The sequence below is a fragment of the Gopherus evgoodei genome, chromosome 8 (genome assembly GCF_007399415.2).
Source record: "Gopherus evgoodei ecotype Sinaloan lineage chromosome 8, rGopEvg1_v1.p, whole genome shotgun sequence".
Classification (NCBI taxonomy): Eukaryota; Metazoa; Chordata; order Testudines; family Testudinidae; genus Gopherus; species Gopherus evgoodei.
The window spans coordinates 91,782,097-91,800,010 of record NC_044329.1 but is presented as its reverse complement, the minus strand read 5'-3'; the positions used below and the strand labels follow the sequence as shown (position 1 = coordinate 91,800,010).

Genomic DNA, 17,914 nt, shown 5'->3' with positions numbered 1-17,914 from the left:
AGTAGTCAAACTTATCTACAGAGGCCTTCTAGGAGCATGACTATATCTATTGCTAATGTATGGCCAGTTTCTTGCTAAAACAAATAGCTCTGCAGTACTAGAGAACACCACAATTAATTATATCATGCTTGTCTTCTGTTACTGCAGGTCCCAGAGCATATGGTTCGCAACTAGGAATCTAAGACTTGAAATTGGAAGCTGATTACTACACTGTGAAGGCACCCAGAGAAGATTAAATTAAAAGCCAAACCACTGATAAGTTTCTTCAGATTTTCCTTTAAAAGTGAAGGGGGGGACCACACGCCTAAACTTATAATCAGAGTTTAGATACCGAAGCAGTCTTTTTAAGCTTCGCTCTCCAGTGACTCAACATGGGTCATAAACTTATGCACAAAACTTGTGCTTTCAGATGTGTCATCCTCTTGTTCCTCCTGCTCTTATGACTTGAAATGTCACTCTCCTTTCTGAGAAGTTTGTTGATCTGAGATCAGCTGTGATGTACATGCAACAGTATTATATCCGGATCTCAAATATTAAAAATTGGCTTTTTTATGCTGTACAATGGTGAGTGCATGCTGCAGTTATGTTGGTACAGGCTGTTGCTTTTATCATACTGCAGAATTTTTTTTAAATCACATTTTATGTTTAACTGAAGATATATTTTAAATGGTTTAGGATCAAATTCAGACTTTTTGAATGAGAATATCAAATTTGGTTTGATTTTGTGTAACACTGAAAATATAAATAGTCATAACTGATACTGTACTGTAATCTTCTGAAGATTTGACAGGTAAAATAAGCAGGATTTAGTCTGAATTTTTTAATGGAATGGAATTATACATGAGAACAATTTCAGTCTTAACTCCTGTCTTACCAACATAGAACTTGTTTCTGTGTGCTTGAATTTCTAAAGTGGATAATTTAATGAAAGGGGAAATTAAATGGGGCATTTGTCAGACAGACTACAAAGATAATTTCGAAAACATTAAAAAGTTTTCACAAAGCAAATGAAATCTAGACTTGTTTTTTCCTTTTAGAAAAGAAATCTAATATTACACCATATACTAGTTCTCTGGCCTTTTAAAACCCACTTTTTTATTCCAACATTAAATTGTTTAGAATGTCCTGTATGAATTGTAAGTGGAACAATAGTGAATAAAATGAATGGGACAAAGCTGGCATTCTTTGTTCAGTGCAGCCTTTTTATAGAGGCGAGGTCTTATCAATATTTTACTATGTTGTCATTTTTAATATTATTGAAATCTCACACCTGAGTCCTCACTATGGTGTGACAAGATGTTGGAAGTTAGGATGGAGAAGGGTTTATTCTGATGCATTCCCACATTGTGGGTAGATTTCATTGACATTAACCTTTTAGAAGGTAGCTAGACACTTTTCAAACAAAAGCTTACGTTTAGCAGAAAGCAGCAAAAGTAGTTTAAGAAAAAAGGTTTTGAAATTGCCAAGTCTATTTACTGGCATCCTTTCTTATGCAGTATCCTGCTAAATAATCCACTGAAATGGTTTATAGTATCTCAAAAGGTCCAGAAAATACAAACATGGGTGGGTTATTACAGAATTCCCTTGGAAGTGTTTTTGCATGGCGGGAGGGGAGGGGGAAGGAGGGAGAAGAGTGTTCTCTGGTGCTTGAGGAGTGATGGGGGGGTGGAAAATACTTCACACACCCCTAATGAGAAGAACTGTAGCTGATTTGTACAAAAGGTTGCTTCACTTTCATAAGGTAATGGTTGTGGAGTGTAGAGATGAAGACGGTTAAGTAACACTTGTATTTGTTTTTGGTTGACATCAACACCAACAGATGATAATTGCACACTTTGGCAGCATAGCTGCCATTGCCAAGGAAAAAGCCAGTTTCCCTTCAGGTACTGGCCCTCTAAGGGGTATAGCAAATGCAGGGAATCTGTTTTAAACCATCTCTGAATCTCAAATACATTGCAAGCTGGATCACACTTTCATTAAGGAAACATGCACATCACAAGTGAAAACCATTACTTTGAGATACCACAGCCTCTGACAGACCAGGCTTTCTACATTCCATATAGAAAGTAAGACCAAAGCTTCCTGCCTAAGAGTTCTCATTGCTGTGGTCTTTTCCTCAGAGTACACTCATCCTTTGGCCATCATGCCCTTCAGCTGATCTGCTAGAAATAGTACAAGCCATCTCTTCTTTCTCTTCACTCACCTTTCACTATTGAAGTATTTTGAAGGTGCCCATTACTGTAGCATTTAGGTGACAAATTATGTCCTCCCTGTATAATTCTCCTCTGGACTTGTATAAGGAACCTAGTAAGTCCTTGCCGGTAAACTTATTGTTCTGCTAATTTTACTCCGGAGGGCATTGTGCACCAAAAAACTTAATTCTGCAAATTTTATTTGTCAAAAAAGTGGCGGCTCCAGCATGGCACTGGAGAAGCCCAGGCCACTGGCTGCACAGATGTGAGAGATCACTGTGTAGCTCCCCTATCCCAAGGGATAGGCTCAGTTGTGAGGCTGCATGCAACCCTGACACAGCACAATGACTGGGCCTGCCCCTCTGCACTAGGTGCCTGTCTGCCAAGCAGGAGCCAAGTTTGAAGGGTCTTAATGTGGTGGGAGAATCAAGGTGTGAGTTGAGAGGGTTCTGTGTGGTGCAGTCTGGGTGCAGGCAGCTCAGGGGGGAATCCAGATGGACAGGGACTTGGGGGGGCTCTGGGTGCAACAGTAATGGGGACTCAGCAGAGGGGTCCAGAAAAGTGGTTGATGGGGCTCAGTGGTGTTGGGATCCAGGTGCAGTTGGTTGGGGCATGGGAGAGATCCAGGTGTGGGTGATCTAGGAGGAGTGGGGCTCATCTTGGGGCAGGAGAGTCTGGATATGAGGGGGTCTAGATGCAGGAGCAGTTCCCTGTACAGGGAGTCTCTCCCCCCTGCAGCTGAGGAGGAATGAGTGCAGGAAGCATGGGCTGCAGGGGAGTGAGGGGAGAGAAGAGGTTTGCAGAGTTTCCTACAACTCGGGGAGAAATCTGGGTGGGTCAGACCCAGCCCAGATGCCATTCAGGGGAAGAGGAAGTCCCATCCTCCCCAGCCCAGCTGGGACTAGCACCTGAGCCTGGCACAGGATAGGAGCCACCAGCCATGTCTTCCCCAGTTCTGCCTGCACCCCACAGTGATTTACCTCTGCCGGCTGCCCGGGGCACCCAAAACATACTGCTGGGAGAGTTGCATGACCAGTTTTGTGGCTGCCTTGTCAGAGTCATTTATCAGTAGGGGATATAAATTTTGAGCATGCACAGAGGTGCAGAATTCCTCAGGAGTAAGTCACACCAAGGGAAAAACAGTCCTTTCCACAAGAGCTCACAATCTTTAGACAGATACAAAAATTAGGGGGAAGGGAATTAGCATACAAGCAATGCCTCAACACACCTTATTCAATTTTTTGTGTTTTAAAACTATCCACAACTGCCCCTCTCTCTAGCCAGAAGTTTTACTTCTTGTATATGTCCATAATTTCATAGGTCATTACTCCATGAGCACCTGTAACATGAATTATTGCATTGTCTAAGTGTCTATCCAATCATGGAGCATGCCCCCATTGTGCTGGGCAATATGCAAATAGAACAAAAAAAGCACCTCTTGCTCCAAGGAGCTTGCAATCTAATACCACAGTCCTGCAAACTCTTACACACAAGCTTACCATGAGTTGTTGCATTGAAATCAATGCAACTACTCACAGTAGTTAAGTATGTGCACAAATGTTTATAGGATTGGAGACTAAGTATGTCTATATAAGAATACAAAGCATCCCATTTTCCTCCACTAAAGTATTCCATTTAAACAGAGTCTGGAAGAAAACACTTAACATGTTTTCAGCTGAAGTGTGCCTAGAAATTCTGGAGACCTCTATCCTTCAGAGAAGTGGTGGTTGAAATCCAGCTTGTTTAAGGAGGTACCTGAGGTAGTATTAAGTCATCAGTGTAGCTAGAGCACACCTGAGCCCCATCTACAACTGGAAAGAAGACAAATTCTAAAATGCATGGAGGGAGGAAGTGCAAAAAGATGATGGTCAACTTTGAAATAAGGGTTCCAGCAGAGCGAGCATGTGAAATGTTTTGCAGCACGCTGGGATGCAAAGGCATAAACATCCTGCTGTTTCTTTGTTTAGCAATCATTGTGGGAACCTTTAAAATTAATGACTTGATTTATAAACTTTAGTGCTGCAGTAAAGCAGTTTTGTGTTAAGCTTGAGAAAAACCAAGTAATAAAGAAATTAGAACTGACAAAACTCCAGGATCTTTCTTAATTAGAAGTGTTACATAACTCTCTCCTTTCCTTTGGGGCTGTCACTGTTTCTGAAACTGTTTATAAATATACTTGTATTTGCTAAGAATTCTTCTTGTTCAGAGGTTTCTCAAACTGTAGTCCATGGAACCAGGACAGAGCTTTTTCTGGTTTACCATAGAATTAAAAATTTTGAGAACCAAATATTAGGTTATTGGGAGTCTGTGAAAGGAGTTATCCTGGGTGACCCTGTATATTTTGAGAAGGCCCTACGGAATTCTTCTAAGAACAAAAACAAAGGGTATGGCTACACTTACATTTGTGCAGCGCTGGGAGTTACAGCTGTCTTCATACACTGTGTAGGGACAGCGCTGCAGTGTGGCCACACTGACAGCTACTAGCGCTGCAGTGTGGTCACATTTGCAGCATTTGCAGCGCTGTCCAGAGTGGTGCATTGTGGGCAGCTATCCCACAGAGCACCTCGTCCCATTTTGGCGCTGTGGGTTGTGGGAAGAGGACGGAAGGGTGCAGGTCATTCCGCTTCCTGTCCCAACGCCCTGTGGTGCATCGCTACACATCCCAGCAGTTTGGCGCCATTGTGAGTCTGCAGCGCGATTTCTGTTAGAAATGGAGTCCGAGCTGCTGAGGACCTTGCTGATGAATGTTGCCAGCACATCACGTTTGGCAGTTGAGCTATTCCTTCAGCTCCAAAGTGACAGTGAGGAGTCAGACGATGATATTGATTCGCCTGACGCGCAAGACACTAAAAGTGCTTGTGGCAGTAACGGACGTACTCAGTGGAACGCCGCCTTTGGGCTCGGGAAACAAGCACTGAGTGGTGGGATCACATCGTCCTGCAAGTCTGGGATGATGAGCAGTGGCTGCAGAACTTTCGGATGAGAAAAGCCACTTTCATGGGACTGTGTGAGGAGCTCGCCCCCACCCTGCGGCGCAAGGACACAAGATTGAGAGCTGGCCTGTCAGTGGAGAAGCAGGTGGCTATTGCAATCTGGAAGATGGCAACTCCAAACAGCTACCGATCGGTCGGGAACCAGTTTGGAGTGGGAAAGTCGACCATTGGAATAGTGTTGATGCAAGTTTGCAGGGCCATTAATCACATCCTGCTAAGAAGAACCGTGACTCTGGGGAACGTGCAGGACATTCTGGATGGCTTTGCACAAATAGGTTTCCCTAACTGTGGAGGGGCGATAGATGGGACGCATATTCCTATTCTGGCACCACCCCACATGGCATCCGAGTACATTAATCAGAAGGGATATTTCTCTCTGATTCTCCAAGTGCTTGTGGATCACCGTGGGCGTTTCACTGACATTTACACAGGCTGGCCTGGAAAGGTGCATGATGCATGCATCTTTCAGAACAGTGCCCTGTTCAGGAAGCTGCAGGCCGGGACTTTTTTCCCAGACCGCAAGATCACAGTAGGGGACGTCGAAATGCCCATTGTGATCCTTGGAGACCCCGCTTACCCCTTAATGCCATGACTTATGAAACCGTATACAGGGAAGCTTGACAGGAGCAAGGACCGGTTCAACTACAGGCTGAGCCAGTGCAGAATGACTGTGGAGTGTGCTTTCGGCCGTTTAAAGGGACGCTGGAGGTGTCTTTAGGGGAACCAGGATTGGGGGAAAGCAGCATCCCCGCTGTTATATCCGCGTGCTGAACCCTCCATAATATTTGTGAAGGGAAGGGTGAAACGTTCAGTGAGGAATGGACCTCCGAGGTTCAACGCCTGGAGGCTGAATTTGCACAGCCAGAGAGCAGGGCTAGTAGAGAGGCCCCGCACAGGGCTTCAAGGATTAGGGATGCCTTAAGGGAGCAATTTGAGGCTGAAAGCCAACAATAATGTTTGGTGCCTTGCACGGGTGTGAAGTGCAGTGGTTACAATGATTTGCAGTGCCTGTTTTACCTTGGGGTACAGTATTTTTCACTTTCTGCAATAATAAAAAATGTTTAAAAGCCAAGAAACCATTTATTCAAAATACAGTACATAAAAGGGCAGGGGGGTAGGGTGCTGAACTGTACGTTCAGAGGTTTGAATATGTCCTGCCTGGATTGCTGTGCAATGCCTGCTGCACTTCAGGATTAATATGCTGCATGGTGATGAGGGTTGAGTGCATAAGGTAAGGGTCGTAGTTCTCACGGCTGGTAGGTGAACGTACAGGTGTTGGGGGCAGCTGGTGGTGGTAAGAACCAGGCTGCTGGAGAAAGGGGTTTTGAGCAAACACTGGGGCACAAGGGAGAGAGCTTTGGGGCAGGGGGGTTAGCACGGTAGTGATCTGCCTGCATGGCTACGAGAGACTGCATACAGTCCGTTTGGTGCGCCAGGAGGCTTATCAGCTGCTTTGTGCTTTTCTTGGTAGCCAATTCCTTTCTCCTGCTTTGCGTTTCCCTCCACTGATGCATTTTCTCTCTCCAGTCCTGCAGCCTCTTATTCTGTCTGGCATACTGATTCATAACTGCTTTCACCAAATCTTCTTTGCTTTTCCTTGGTTTCCGCCTCAAGTTCTGTAGTCTTTCAGCAGGCTGTGATAGGGCTGGAGGATTCAAGGACACTTAAAAAAACAGAAATAGAAACATTTAATACAGAGGCTGCATTGTTTATAATCACAGTGAAGGAGTTTGTAGACTATTTGTAGCATCATTTACACATAGCAAACATAGCATAGAGAGGCCACAGCAGTGAAGACATAGTGAGTAGAGTGAGTGTTTCTGCCGTGACTCACCTGGGAAGGGGAGCTGCTTGTGTCAGGGCTCACTGGGGTTTCTGTGCATTGGGGAAAGCAGAGAGCAGCTGGGGGGGACCAGCACTGAACACTCTCCCTACATTTTCTACAGGATTTTCTACTGCCAGATATATCACTGCTTCGTGTTACCTGGGAAGAGCGGGAGGGTCTTCTACAGCAATGTGGATTCCGCCCTGGCCCCTATGCAGCTTGCCTATGTGCAGCAATGGTCCCCCCACCCCTCGCAGCACAGTGGTGTGGACGCATTAGCCTGACTGGGACAAGGACCAGAGTGGCTCTCCCTATAAACTTGCGCAAGCGCATTGCCCCCGCTCTGGCTGAAACTTTTGAAGAGATTACCGAGGCCAATTACCGAGACGTGATAGACCAAATCACTGGGCTATTCCACATCTAGGCATGCATGCATGCAGCCATAAACCCCGCCCCCCCTCCTCTCCCAAAACATTTCAATCCTTAAAATAAAAGCTGCTTACTGGGAACCTGCTCCTCTGCTGCTTCTTCACCAACAAGTTCCAGCTGCTGCGACTGGCTAGCTTCCTCCTGGAGTGAGAAGAGCTCCTGGCTGCATGCCTCCTGGGACTCTGGGGTGTCCCCCTCCACCCCAGTAGCCTCACTCTCAGTTTCCTCTACACCCTCCCCCTCTTCTCCCTGCTCTGAACTCTCCATTGTGGTCCTTGGATTGGCAGTGGGGTCACACCCAAGTATGGCATCCAGCTCCTTGTAAAAATGGCAGGTCGTGGGGGCAGCTCCTGAGCGGCGGTTTCCCTCATGGGCTTTGCAATAGGCACTCCGCAGCTCCTTTACTTTAATCCTGCACTGCAACGCGTCCCGTTCATGGCCCCTTTGCAGCTTGGACTTTGATATCTGCCCATAGGTATCATAATTTCTATTGCTGGAGTGCAGCTGTGACTGCACAGCTTCCTCACCCCAAACACTGATGAGGTCCTGCAGCTCGCAAGTATTCCATGCTGGGGCTCGTTTGGGGCGTGGAGGCATGGTCAGTGATTGATTGATTGATTGCACTCCACACCTGGCTGAGCAAACAGGAAGGGGATTTTTAAAATTCCCGGGGCATTTAAAGGGCGGATCACCTGAGCCCAGGGCAGTGGAGTGCGAAACGATGAGCTGAGTGGCTGAAAAGGTATGCTGGGATACCTCCTAATACCCTGGAGGCCAATAAAAGCGCTTTTGGTGGCCACACTTGATGACCAGCGCTGCATCACCAGCGCTGGAATTGCTACACCCCAAGCAGACCAGGTGTACAGCCAGCGCTGCAGCCAGGGAGTTGCAGCGCTGGCTGCGCTTTGCAAGTGTGGACACAGAGTGAGTTGCAGCGCTGTAACCCCATCACCTGCGCTGCAACTCTCCAGTGTAGCCAGGCCCAAAATAATGTGATACAGTGATGTCTCAGACAGGAGGTAGGGAGATTCTACATGGAAGCAATATAATTTTATTTTCTCCTTGACTTCAGTCTACCCACCCAGGCCTCTCACAATATAAGAATGAGCGTAAAGGAACAAATCAAAGGTCTGCCTATGATCTAATTAAATTAGTAGGAGTTTTGCATGTTCAAGGAATGTAGGATTGATCCCTTCTTCTGGTTTCCTATTCATAAGAGTAACCAGTGCTGCATAGACAAAGCATGTTTTTTTAACTCCTATATTTTGACAAAATGTAAAAAGATTTTCCCCTGACCACTGCAAAGCATATTTGTGACCTAGGTACTCCTAAGTCCTTCTTACATTTCAAGTTCCTACCACCTGCTGTTGAGGTTGGAAAAAAAGGTGGTTATAATGACAAACGTGGGGTGGGCGGTGTCTCCTACTCTGTTCAAACTCAAAAATGGTCAACCATTTTTGTTCAAACTTTTGCGAGAAATACTGAGACCAAAGATTGAAAATTCATCTTGAAAAATAAAAACTGGAGAAAGTTGTAAGCACAGTAACTCCTTAACATTGTAGTTATGTTTCTGAAAAATGCTACTTTAAGTGAAACAATGTTAAGTGAATCCACTTTCCTCATAAGAATTAATGTAAATGTGGGGGTTAGGTTCCAGGGAAATGTTTTTTGCCAGACAAAAGATTTTATACACACACACATACACGCACAGTATAAGTTTTTAAAAATTTAATACTGTACATAGCAATGATGATTTTGAATAGGGTGACCAGATGTCCTGATTTTATAGGGACAGTCCTGATTTTTGGGTCTTTTTCTTATATAAGCTCCTATTACCCCTCACCCCCTGTCCTGATTTTTCACATTTGCTGTCTGGTCACCTAATTGTGAAGCTTGGTTGAGGTGATGAAATCAGAGGGTGGACTGTTTCCCAGGGAATGCCTTACTGCTAAATGATGAACTAACACTCAGCTGAGCCCTCAGGGGTTAAAACGTTGTTAATGCAGCCTCACACTCTACAAGGCAGCATGAATGGAGGGAGGGGAGACAGCATGGCAGAGGGAGACAGAGATACAAACAGTGTGTGAGAGAGAGAGACAAGTATTGCCCCTTTAAGTACACTGACCCTACTGTACCTTTTTAAGTAGATCAGCAAGTTGAGACAGCAGCTGTTGCCAGCAAGCTCCCTCAGTCCTGAGCCCTGTCATGTCCCCCTCTTGCTCTGTGTAGATTAGATGCAGGAGCAGGGGACATCCTGACATTAGCTCCCCTGCACAGCAAGCATGAGGCTTCCAGGAGCAGCTCCTAGGCATAGGGCAGGGGCAGCACACAGCAGTTGTGGGAGGGACAGCTGACCTTCCAGGCAATTGATAGGTGGCTGCCCTACGGGGAACTTAGGGGAGCGGGGAGCTGATGGAGGGCTGCCTGGTTCCAAGCCCCTACCAGCTAGTTTCAAAGGGCTGCTCTTTCTGCAAGCAGTGAACAAAGCAGATGGCTGCCAAACAATGTTATAAGAGAGCATTGAATAACTTTAAATGAGCATGTTCTCTGATTGATCAGCAAGGTAACAAGGAAACAAGGTTAACTGGGATGACTTTAAGTGAGAATTTACTGCACTTGAAAAGGGCCTTGGAATAGAAACCCTTGTTTAACCTTGAATATAAATGTTGTGATGTGATCCACCCATAATAATAGATCAGGAGCACCATTAAATAGCCTCAATTTTCTGAGTCACACAAAGAGAAGACCACCAACTCTGTAGCAAGCTAAGGCATTCATTAGAAAGATGAGCCAGCTGCTAATGCCCTAAAACAAAAACAGCTTCCTTCTAAGCTCTGGAAGTGAGTTGCACAGCAGCCTGGGCGAGAGCGCTCATGCAAACCAATATTTTACTTGGCTCATAAGCTCATTCTTCTGTAGGTGTAGAGCATTTGTGTATGTACTGGCCTACGTTGGTTTATGGACCTAGAATATTAAAATAATATGAAACCACTTCCTAGGAACTGTGTGTTTGGTAGGATCTCATATTCTCCCCCATTAATGAGGCATACTCCCAGTCCACTTGTATAGTTTATCTTCTATATTGTACCATGTTATGTGGAAGATCACTTCCCATCCCCAACAGACAATACATTAGGCACCCTGCTTATGTTTGGAGTGGAGCAGAAAGAGACACTTCGGACCACCTAAGCATCTTTCTTCCTCTCTCTTGCTAACCTGTGAAACTGAACTGCCAGCTTTTAAACAGGAAGAGTCCAATACGTTTGGTCATGGCTTCTTTAAATTTCTTCCTCTAATAACTGATAGTCAGTGAAAGAAAGCATAGTCTCACAGTAGGACATTAGGGAGCTGTCATAAACAGATAGCTAAGGGTTAATGTCTCTTTCACCTGGAAAGGAGTAACCTGAAACACCTGACCAGAGGACCAATCAGGAAACAAAACTTTTTCAAATCTGGGTGGAGGGAAGTTTTGGGTGTGAATTTTTTGTTCTTTGTCTTGGGTCTGACCTCTCGGCTCTGAGAGTGATTTCTCTATCTCCTGTTTCCAAGTTGTAAGTACAAAAATAGTAAGACAATAGGTTTATATTGTTTTCTTTTGTATTTACATGTGTGTAGTTGCTGGAGTATATTCTTTTTGGATAAGGCTGTTTATTCATTTTTCTTTTAAGCAATTGACCCTGTATATTTTCACTGTTATACAGAGACTATTTTTAATGTCTTTTTCTTTCTTTTTTTATATAAAGCTTTCTTTTTAAGACCTGTTGGAGTTTTTCTTTAGTGGGTACTCCAGGGAATTGAGTCTGCAGCTCACCAGGGAACTGGTGGGAGGAAGAAGTCAGGGGGAAAAATCTCTTTGTGTTAGATTTACTAAGCCTGACTTTGCATATCCTCTGGGTAAGTGGGAAGAGAGATTAGCTCTCTCGGTACTTGTGTTTCCAGGACTGGAAGCAGGGAATCTCCTAGGGTCATCCAGGGAGGGGAGCCTGGGAGGAAGTAACCAGGAAACAAGGGGAGGGGGTTATTTCCCTTTGTTGTGAGACTCAAGGAATCTGAGTCTAGGGGTCCCCCAGGGAAGGTTTTGGGGAGACCACAGTGAGCTATAATTCCTGGCTAGTGGCAGCTTTACCAGGTCCAAGCTGGTAACTAAGCTTGGAGGTTTTCATGCTAACACCCATATTTCGGACACTAAAGTCCAGATCTGGGAAAAAATGTTATGACAGGAGCTCACTGAACATGTTTGGTGAAGACTTCAGTGTCATCCTAGGGGCCAGATTGCCATATACAATTGTAGGATTAAAGGGTGAAATAGGTGAACCTGGGGATGTGGGTGGGGTTAGAAAGGTACACATTCTTCCTAGAGCCAGTAGTCATGCAACCTCATTTTAGCTGGGTAGGGCCCAATATTTAAAAGGGTAATGCTACTCAGAATTGTCAGCCATGGCACAATGAACAGCAACTCTACCAATCAAGAGCTCTACTGCATCTTTTTTACAGTTCCACAGCAAAACCATCCTGCACATTACTGTACAAACTAGCTGAGTTTTTTTTCTCTAAGAAGCTCTATTCACAGAAATAAGATCATGAATATTAATGTCAGAGAAAAGTCCACTCATTTCCCCTGACCTTGTTCAAAACACATTTGTTGTACACCCTGGATTTAGTCCAGTGTAAGTGAGAGGAGAATCAAGACAATGGTCTTCATTTGCACTGTAGATTGGCCCATAGCCATGTTTTGTAACTAGGTTAAAGGTTTGGTGACAAACCCCATCAAAGGATAAAAGAAGATATTTAGGGAAATGGATACACTGAAAACAAGCAGTAACATATTCTCAGTGGTAAAATTACCTTTTGCACTCTGTGTGTATGTGTGTGAATTAAAGATACAAAGGGATATTAATATTCCATTTGTCCAATCCCCCATTCTCAACTTTTGCCTTTCTCCTGACTATGATCCTATGTCATCATTGCCATATCTCCTTCTTTTATTGCTTATATTGCAGGCACCAGATTAAACTTTAAACTCCTTAAGTCAATGACCTATGTAAATTACATGTTATATAAATCACTGCGTACATCTCTGATACTGTGGAAGTAATAAATACTAATGGAAGTAATAAATACTAATTAAAAGCTATCTACTTGCTAAAGGTGCAAGGAAACCTAAAAAGCAGGAAAAAACAAAGGGGAGGCTAAATGAGGAGGAAGGAAGATTTTCAGATCTGTGGCCGAGGGGGTGCCGGGGCTCAACCCTCCCTTGGGAGGAGGGGAGCCACACCGGCCTTGTCTCATCGTCCAAGGGCCTCTATTTTCGGGACCTCCGTCCTCTCCGGCGGTTCGGGCCCTGTACGCGGGGCCGAACAGCGACACAGTTCAATAACAGGGGGACCAGCCCTTGGGTCGGGCGGGCCCCAACAAACCTAGTAGTCGATTATCGGCTCTGGCCCTTTGGGGCAAGGCAGAGCAGGGGCAAGGTCAAAAGGGGCCCAGCCCTTGGTTCAGGCGGGGCACCAAACACAGTTATCAGCTCTGGCCCTTTGGCGCAGGGCAGAGCAGTGGCAACGAGGGGTGGGGGGGGGAAGTCTGTCACTAGGTTATGGGTGGCAGGGGGCACGCAGGCCCACCCATTCCTCTGCGTTCCAGCCCGGGGCCCTAATAGCAGCTGATGCTGCTAGTGGCGGTCAGTGGGGAAGGGGGTCCTGACCGAAATACACTGACATAGGCGCAGGGCCTTCTGCAGCCTGACTATGGTCAGCTGCCCCTGGGCTACTTCCAGCCTCCCCCCTGATTCCTACCTGGTCCATTGGGGTGTCCACCACCAGGGGCTCCTCCTAGTCCAGGCAGGGCGGTAGGTCCGGGAATACCTCCGGGATGGCGGACCAGGTCTGGTCTGGCGGCTCCTCGGGGCCGCAGCGACTGTGGGGCAGCTCCGGCGGCTCCTCGGGGCCACAGCAGCTTCCCAGTGAGGAGGGTCAGCGGGCATGTCTGCTCCTGCCGGCGGCCGGGCCGTGACTGAGGGCTGAGGCCCGGCTTTTATCCTTCTGGGTTGCCGCCTGACCCTTTGAGGGGTGGGACTTCCTCCCAGCGGTTCCGCCCTGGGGGGTGATTGACGGGGCTCAACCCTCCCTGGGGAGGAGGGGAGCCACACCGCCTCGCTACACGTCCACCCCCCCCCCCCAAGTCCGACCCCCATTGGTCGGGGTTGGACTGCCCCATCTCAGCAAGGCTGGAGAAGAAGTCCACGTTGACGTGGTCCTTGCCAGCCCTATGCCAGATGGTGAATGCATAGGGCTGCAAGGCCAAGTACCAGCGCATAATGTGGGCATTATTATCCTTCATCCACATTAGCCATTGGAGTGGGGCGTGGTCAGAACGGGCCCCCCAGGAGGAAGAACCGAAGAGCCTCGCAGGCCCACTTGACTGCGAGAGCCTCCTTTTCGACTGTAGCATAGCTCCACTCCCGGGGGAATAGCTTGCGACTCATACAGGACGGGGTGGTCTCCTCCGGCCCCTTCCTGAGATAAGATAGCCCCTAAGCCCACATCAGACGCATCCGTCTGAAGGGTTTATCAAAGTCGGGGCTATGTAGGACGGGCTCCTGGCACAGGCAGTCGCGGAGCGTCTTAAAGGCTGCGTCACACTCTGGGGTCCAGTGCATGTTTCGGGGGCTGTTCTTTGTCAGTAGCCCAGTCAGGGGTGCTGCAATTGACGCGAATTGGGGAATAAACCGTCGGTCATATCCTACGAGCCCCAAGAAGTGCCGTACTTGCTGCTTCATGGTCGGGGTGGGGCACTCCGCCAGGGCTTGGACCTTCCCCACGAGGGGCTTTATCCACCCCTGCCCGACAGTGTAACTGAGGTAGGTCGTTTCCTCCCAGGCTATTCGGCACTTCTTGGGGTTTGCCGTTAACCCTGTCTCCCGAAGGGTTCAGAGGACCGCCGCGACCCGATTCAGATGGTTGTCCCAGCAGCAGCTGTAGATCAGAACATCGTCCAAGTAGGCGGCCGCATACTCCTGGTGCGGTCGCAAGAGGCAGTCCGTCAGCCGCTGAAAGGTCACGGGGGTGCCAGGGAGGCCGAAGGGCATCTGTGTAAATTGATACAGCCCGGACAGGGTGGCAAAGGCGGTCTTTTCCTTGGATGCCTCCTTGAGGGGGATTTGCCAGTACCCCTTGCTGAGGTCCAGTGTGGTGATATAGTGGGCTTCTCTGAGGCGGCCAAGTAACTCGTCCACCCGGGGCATCGGGTACGCGTCAAAGCGGGAGATGGCATTCACCTTTTGGAAGTCTATACAGAAGCGCCGGGAGCCGTCCGGCTTAGGTACTAGGACCACTGGGCTGCGCCACTCACTCTGGAATGGTTCAATGACCCCTAAGGCCAACATTGCCCGAACCTCCTCCTCCACCTCTGTCCGCATTCGGTATGGGATCGGCCTGGTAGTCTCCCGAATGACCTTCCTGGGTGCTGTTTGGATCGTGTGGCAAGTGGCGTCCGTGCAGCCCGGTAGCGCCGTGAAGGTCCAATGGAAGGCCTGCAGGAGGCACTTGGCCTGTTCCCGTTGCTCCTCCGTCAGGGTGCTTCCTAATGCAGGTTCTGACATCTCCTCCATCTGGGCCCCTTCCGGACCCAACTCTGACTCTGGCAGGCATGGGCTGATCAGCAGGCCCTCCTGGTCCCGCCATGGCTTCAGCAGGTTGATATGATACAATTGCCTTTCCTTGCGGCGGCCCGGCTGGCGAATCTCGTAGCTGACGGGCCCCACCCTCCGAAGCACCTTGTAGGGGCCTTGCCAACAGGCCAGCAGCTTTGATTCGCTGGAAGGGAGGAGTAAGAGAACCCGGTCTCCGGGGGCGAACTCTAGCATTTGCATGTCCTAGTTATAACCCCGCTCCTGCTTCTCCTGGGCTGTCTTAAGGTTCTCCCTCGCCCGGACTCTGGCCTGGGTTAGGTGTTCCCACAGTCGGAGGACATACTGGAGAAGCCCCTGGGTTGGGGAGGCTGACTGCTCCCCTGTCTCCTTCATAAGGTCCAGGAGGCCCTGTGGCCTACGCCCATAGAGAAGTTCAAAGGGAAAGAACTTGGTCGAAGCCTGGGGAACCTCCCGGACAGCGAGGAGCAGCGGCGGGAGGAGTTGGTCCCAGTGGCAAAGTTAGTCTGGCGGGAACCTCCGGAGCATGCCCTTAAGAGTGCGGTTGAAGCGCTCCACCAACCCGTCCGTCTGGGGGTGGTAGACAGAGGTATGGAGCTGCTTTATCCCCAGGAGTCGGCAGACCTGTTTCAGCAAGCGGGACATGAAATTCGTGCCCTGGTCCGTCAAGATCTCCTTCGGCAACCCCACGCGGGCGAACACTTTCACTAGCTCACCTGCGATGGTCCAGTCCGTGATGCTCCACAGTGGGATGGCTTCCGGAAACTGAGTGGCATAGTCGATTAGGACCAGGACATATTGAAATCCCACCGTGCTCCGGGGAAGCGGGCCCACCGGGTCCATGGCAACCCGCTCAAACAGTGTCTCAAATTAGAGGCATCGGGACCAGGGGCACCCTTGGTGTCTGGGGTGGGGTGGCCAGTTGACACCTCGGGCATGAACTACAGTACCGCTTCACATCCCCGTCTATCCTCGGCCAATAAAATCGAGCCCGAATCCGTGCCAGGGTCTTCTCATGCCCTAGGTGTCCCGCTGCTGATACGTCATGGGCCAAGCTCATTACGGCCCTTCAATGGCACCAGGGCACGAGAAGCTGTGTTCGGGGCTCTTGCATGCGGGGGTCCCACTCGACCCGGTAAAGTCGGTCCCGGCGGAGCTCGAAGTGGGGCCACTGCGTAGCCCAGCCCGGGTCGATGACGGACCCGTCGATGGCCGCGAGCTGCTCATAGGCCCTTTGGAGAGTGGGGTCGGCCTGCTGGTCCCGACAAAAGTCCGTGTCAAAACGGGGCGTGGAAGGGTCCCCTTCGGTCGAGACCCCGGCCTCCCTGGTTTCTGCCCCGGGCTCCTCGGGGCCCCCTTCGGTCCTCTCCGGGGGTTCCGGGGGCTCGGCCACCAGGGCCGGGATGGATCGGGGGAGCCCCTCAAAGGCCAGCCAGTCATGCCCCAAGATGACCGGGTAGGCCAGCCGGGGGGCCACCCGACAATCAGTGACCGGGTGAGGCCGTTGACCGTTAGCCGGGCCCGGGTGCTTGGGTAGGGCCGAACGTCTCCATGGATACACTGGAGGTGGATAGGTCCCAGGCCGGAGTCGATTGACGGTCCCAGGGCCTGACAGACCAACGTTTGGCCGCAACCGGAGTCAACCAGGGCCGTCGTGACTTGGTCCCCCACGACCACCGGGATCGTGAGCTTATGGGGCTGGGGTCGTCAAGCCCGACCTTCTCCTGCGCATACCTGCCCATAGTCACATTCCATCGTGGGGCAGTCCCTCTGTAGGTGGCCGCTCCTCCCACACTCAAAGCAGGGTCCTATTTCCGAACGGCCGCGCTGGGGCCCGCTGGCTTCGGCGGGGCTCCGACGGGTCCGCGGGAGAGGTTCCAGCGCCCGTGGGCGGGGCGGGGCAGGCTCCGAACGTTGGGTCTGAGGGGCCGGCTTGGGGCCCTGCCCGTGACTCACACCCCGCATTCCAGGTGGAGCGGACCCTCTTCTCCCTCCATGGGGTTGGTCGGGTCCCAAGGCTGAAGCCCGGAAGACGGGCCCCACTGAAGTCTCTGCAGCGAGGAAATTCTCCATTAAGGAGGCCGCGGCCCCCAGGGTGGCAGGCCGATGGCGGAGGACCCAGGCCTGTCCTTGCGCAGGCAGGATATGCATAAACTGCTCGAGAACAACCTGCTCAGTTACCTCCTCCACCGTACTGGTTTCGGGCTGCAGCCAGCGGCGACCGGTTTCCTTCAGGCTTTGGGCTACCAGTCGAGGACGCGCGCCTGCCAGATACGTCTGGCGCCGGAACCGCTGTCTGAAGGTTTCGGGGCTGGCGTCAAGGATCGCCGCTTTCACTCGGTTGTAGTCTCGGGCGTCTTCCGTCACCAGCCCACGATAGGCCAACTGCACTGGCCCGCTCATATAGGGGGCCAAGAGAGCGGCCCATTGTGCTCGGGCGCACCCTGCGACTAGAGCAACCCGCTCAAATGTGACCAGAAAGGTCTCCGGGTCGTCCCCCGGGCCCATCTTGGTCAGGCGTAGGGGTGCCGGTGCCCGGGGACCGCCAACGTCCGCTCCTGCGGCTCCATCGGCGGGTCGGGCAGCAGCCCCGAGGAGCATCTGTAGCTGGCCCCCCAGTTGTAGGATATGCTGCTGTTGCTGCTTCAGCTGGGCGGCGTGCTGCTGTCGCTGCTGCTGGAGGAGGGCGGCATCTCGTTGCTGCTGCTGCTCACGAAAAGCGGTTTGCTGCTGTTGCTGCTGAAGCAGTTGCGCCATCTGTTGTCTTTCCTGGCTTTCTGCCAGCAGTTGGAACAGCTGTTCCAGATCCATATCTCGGTCCAGGAACTGC

At 49.8% G+C, this 17,914-nt stretch overlaps 1 protein-coding gene across 1 annotated transcript in view; it reads left to right on the top strand.

Moving 5' to 3' along the window:
* The window catches only part of LOC115656064 (cystathionine gamma-lyase-like), a 44,981-nt gene extending 43,810 nt beyond the window's left edge, over positions 1–1,171 (top strand). Inside the window, exon 12 of the mRNA XM_030572335.1 lies at positions 148–1,171. Within this exon, the coding sequence (XP_030428195.1) occupies positions 148–174 (27 nt within the window). The 3' untranslated portion in view covers positions 175–1,171. The remainder of the gene's footprint in view (positions 1–147) is intronic.
* Positions 1,172–17,914: the final 16,743 nt, after the last annotated feature.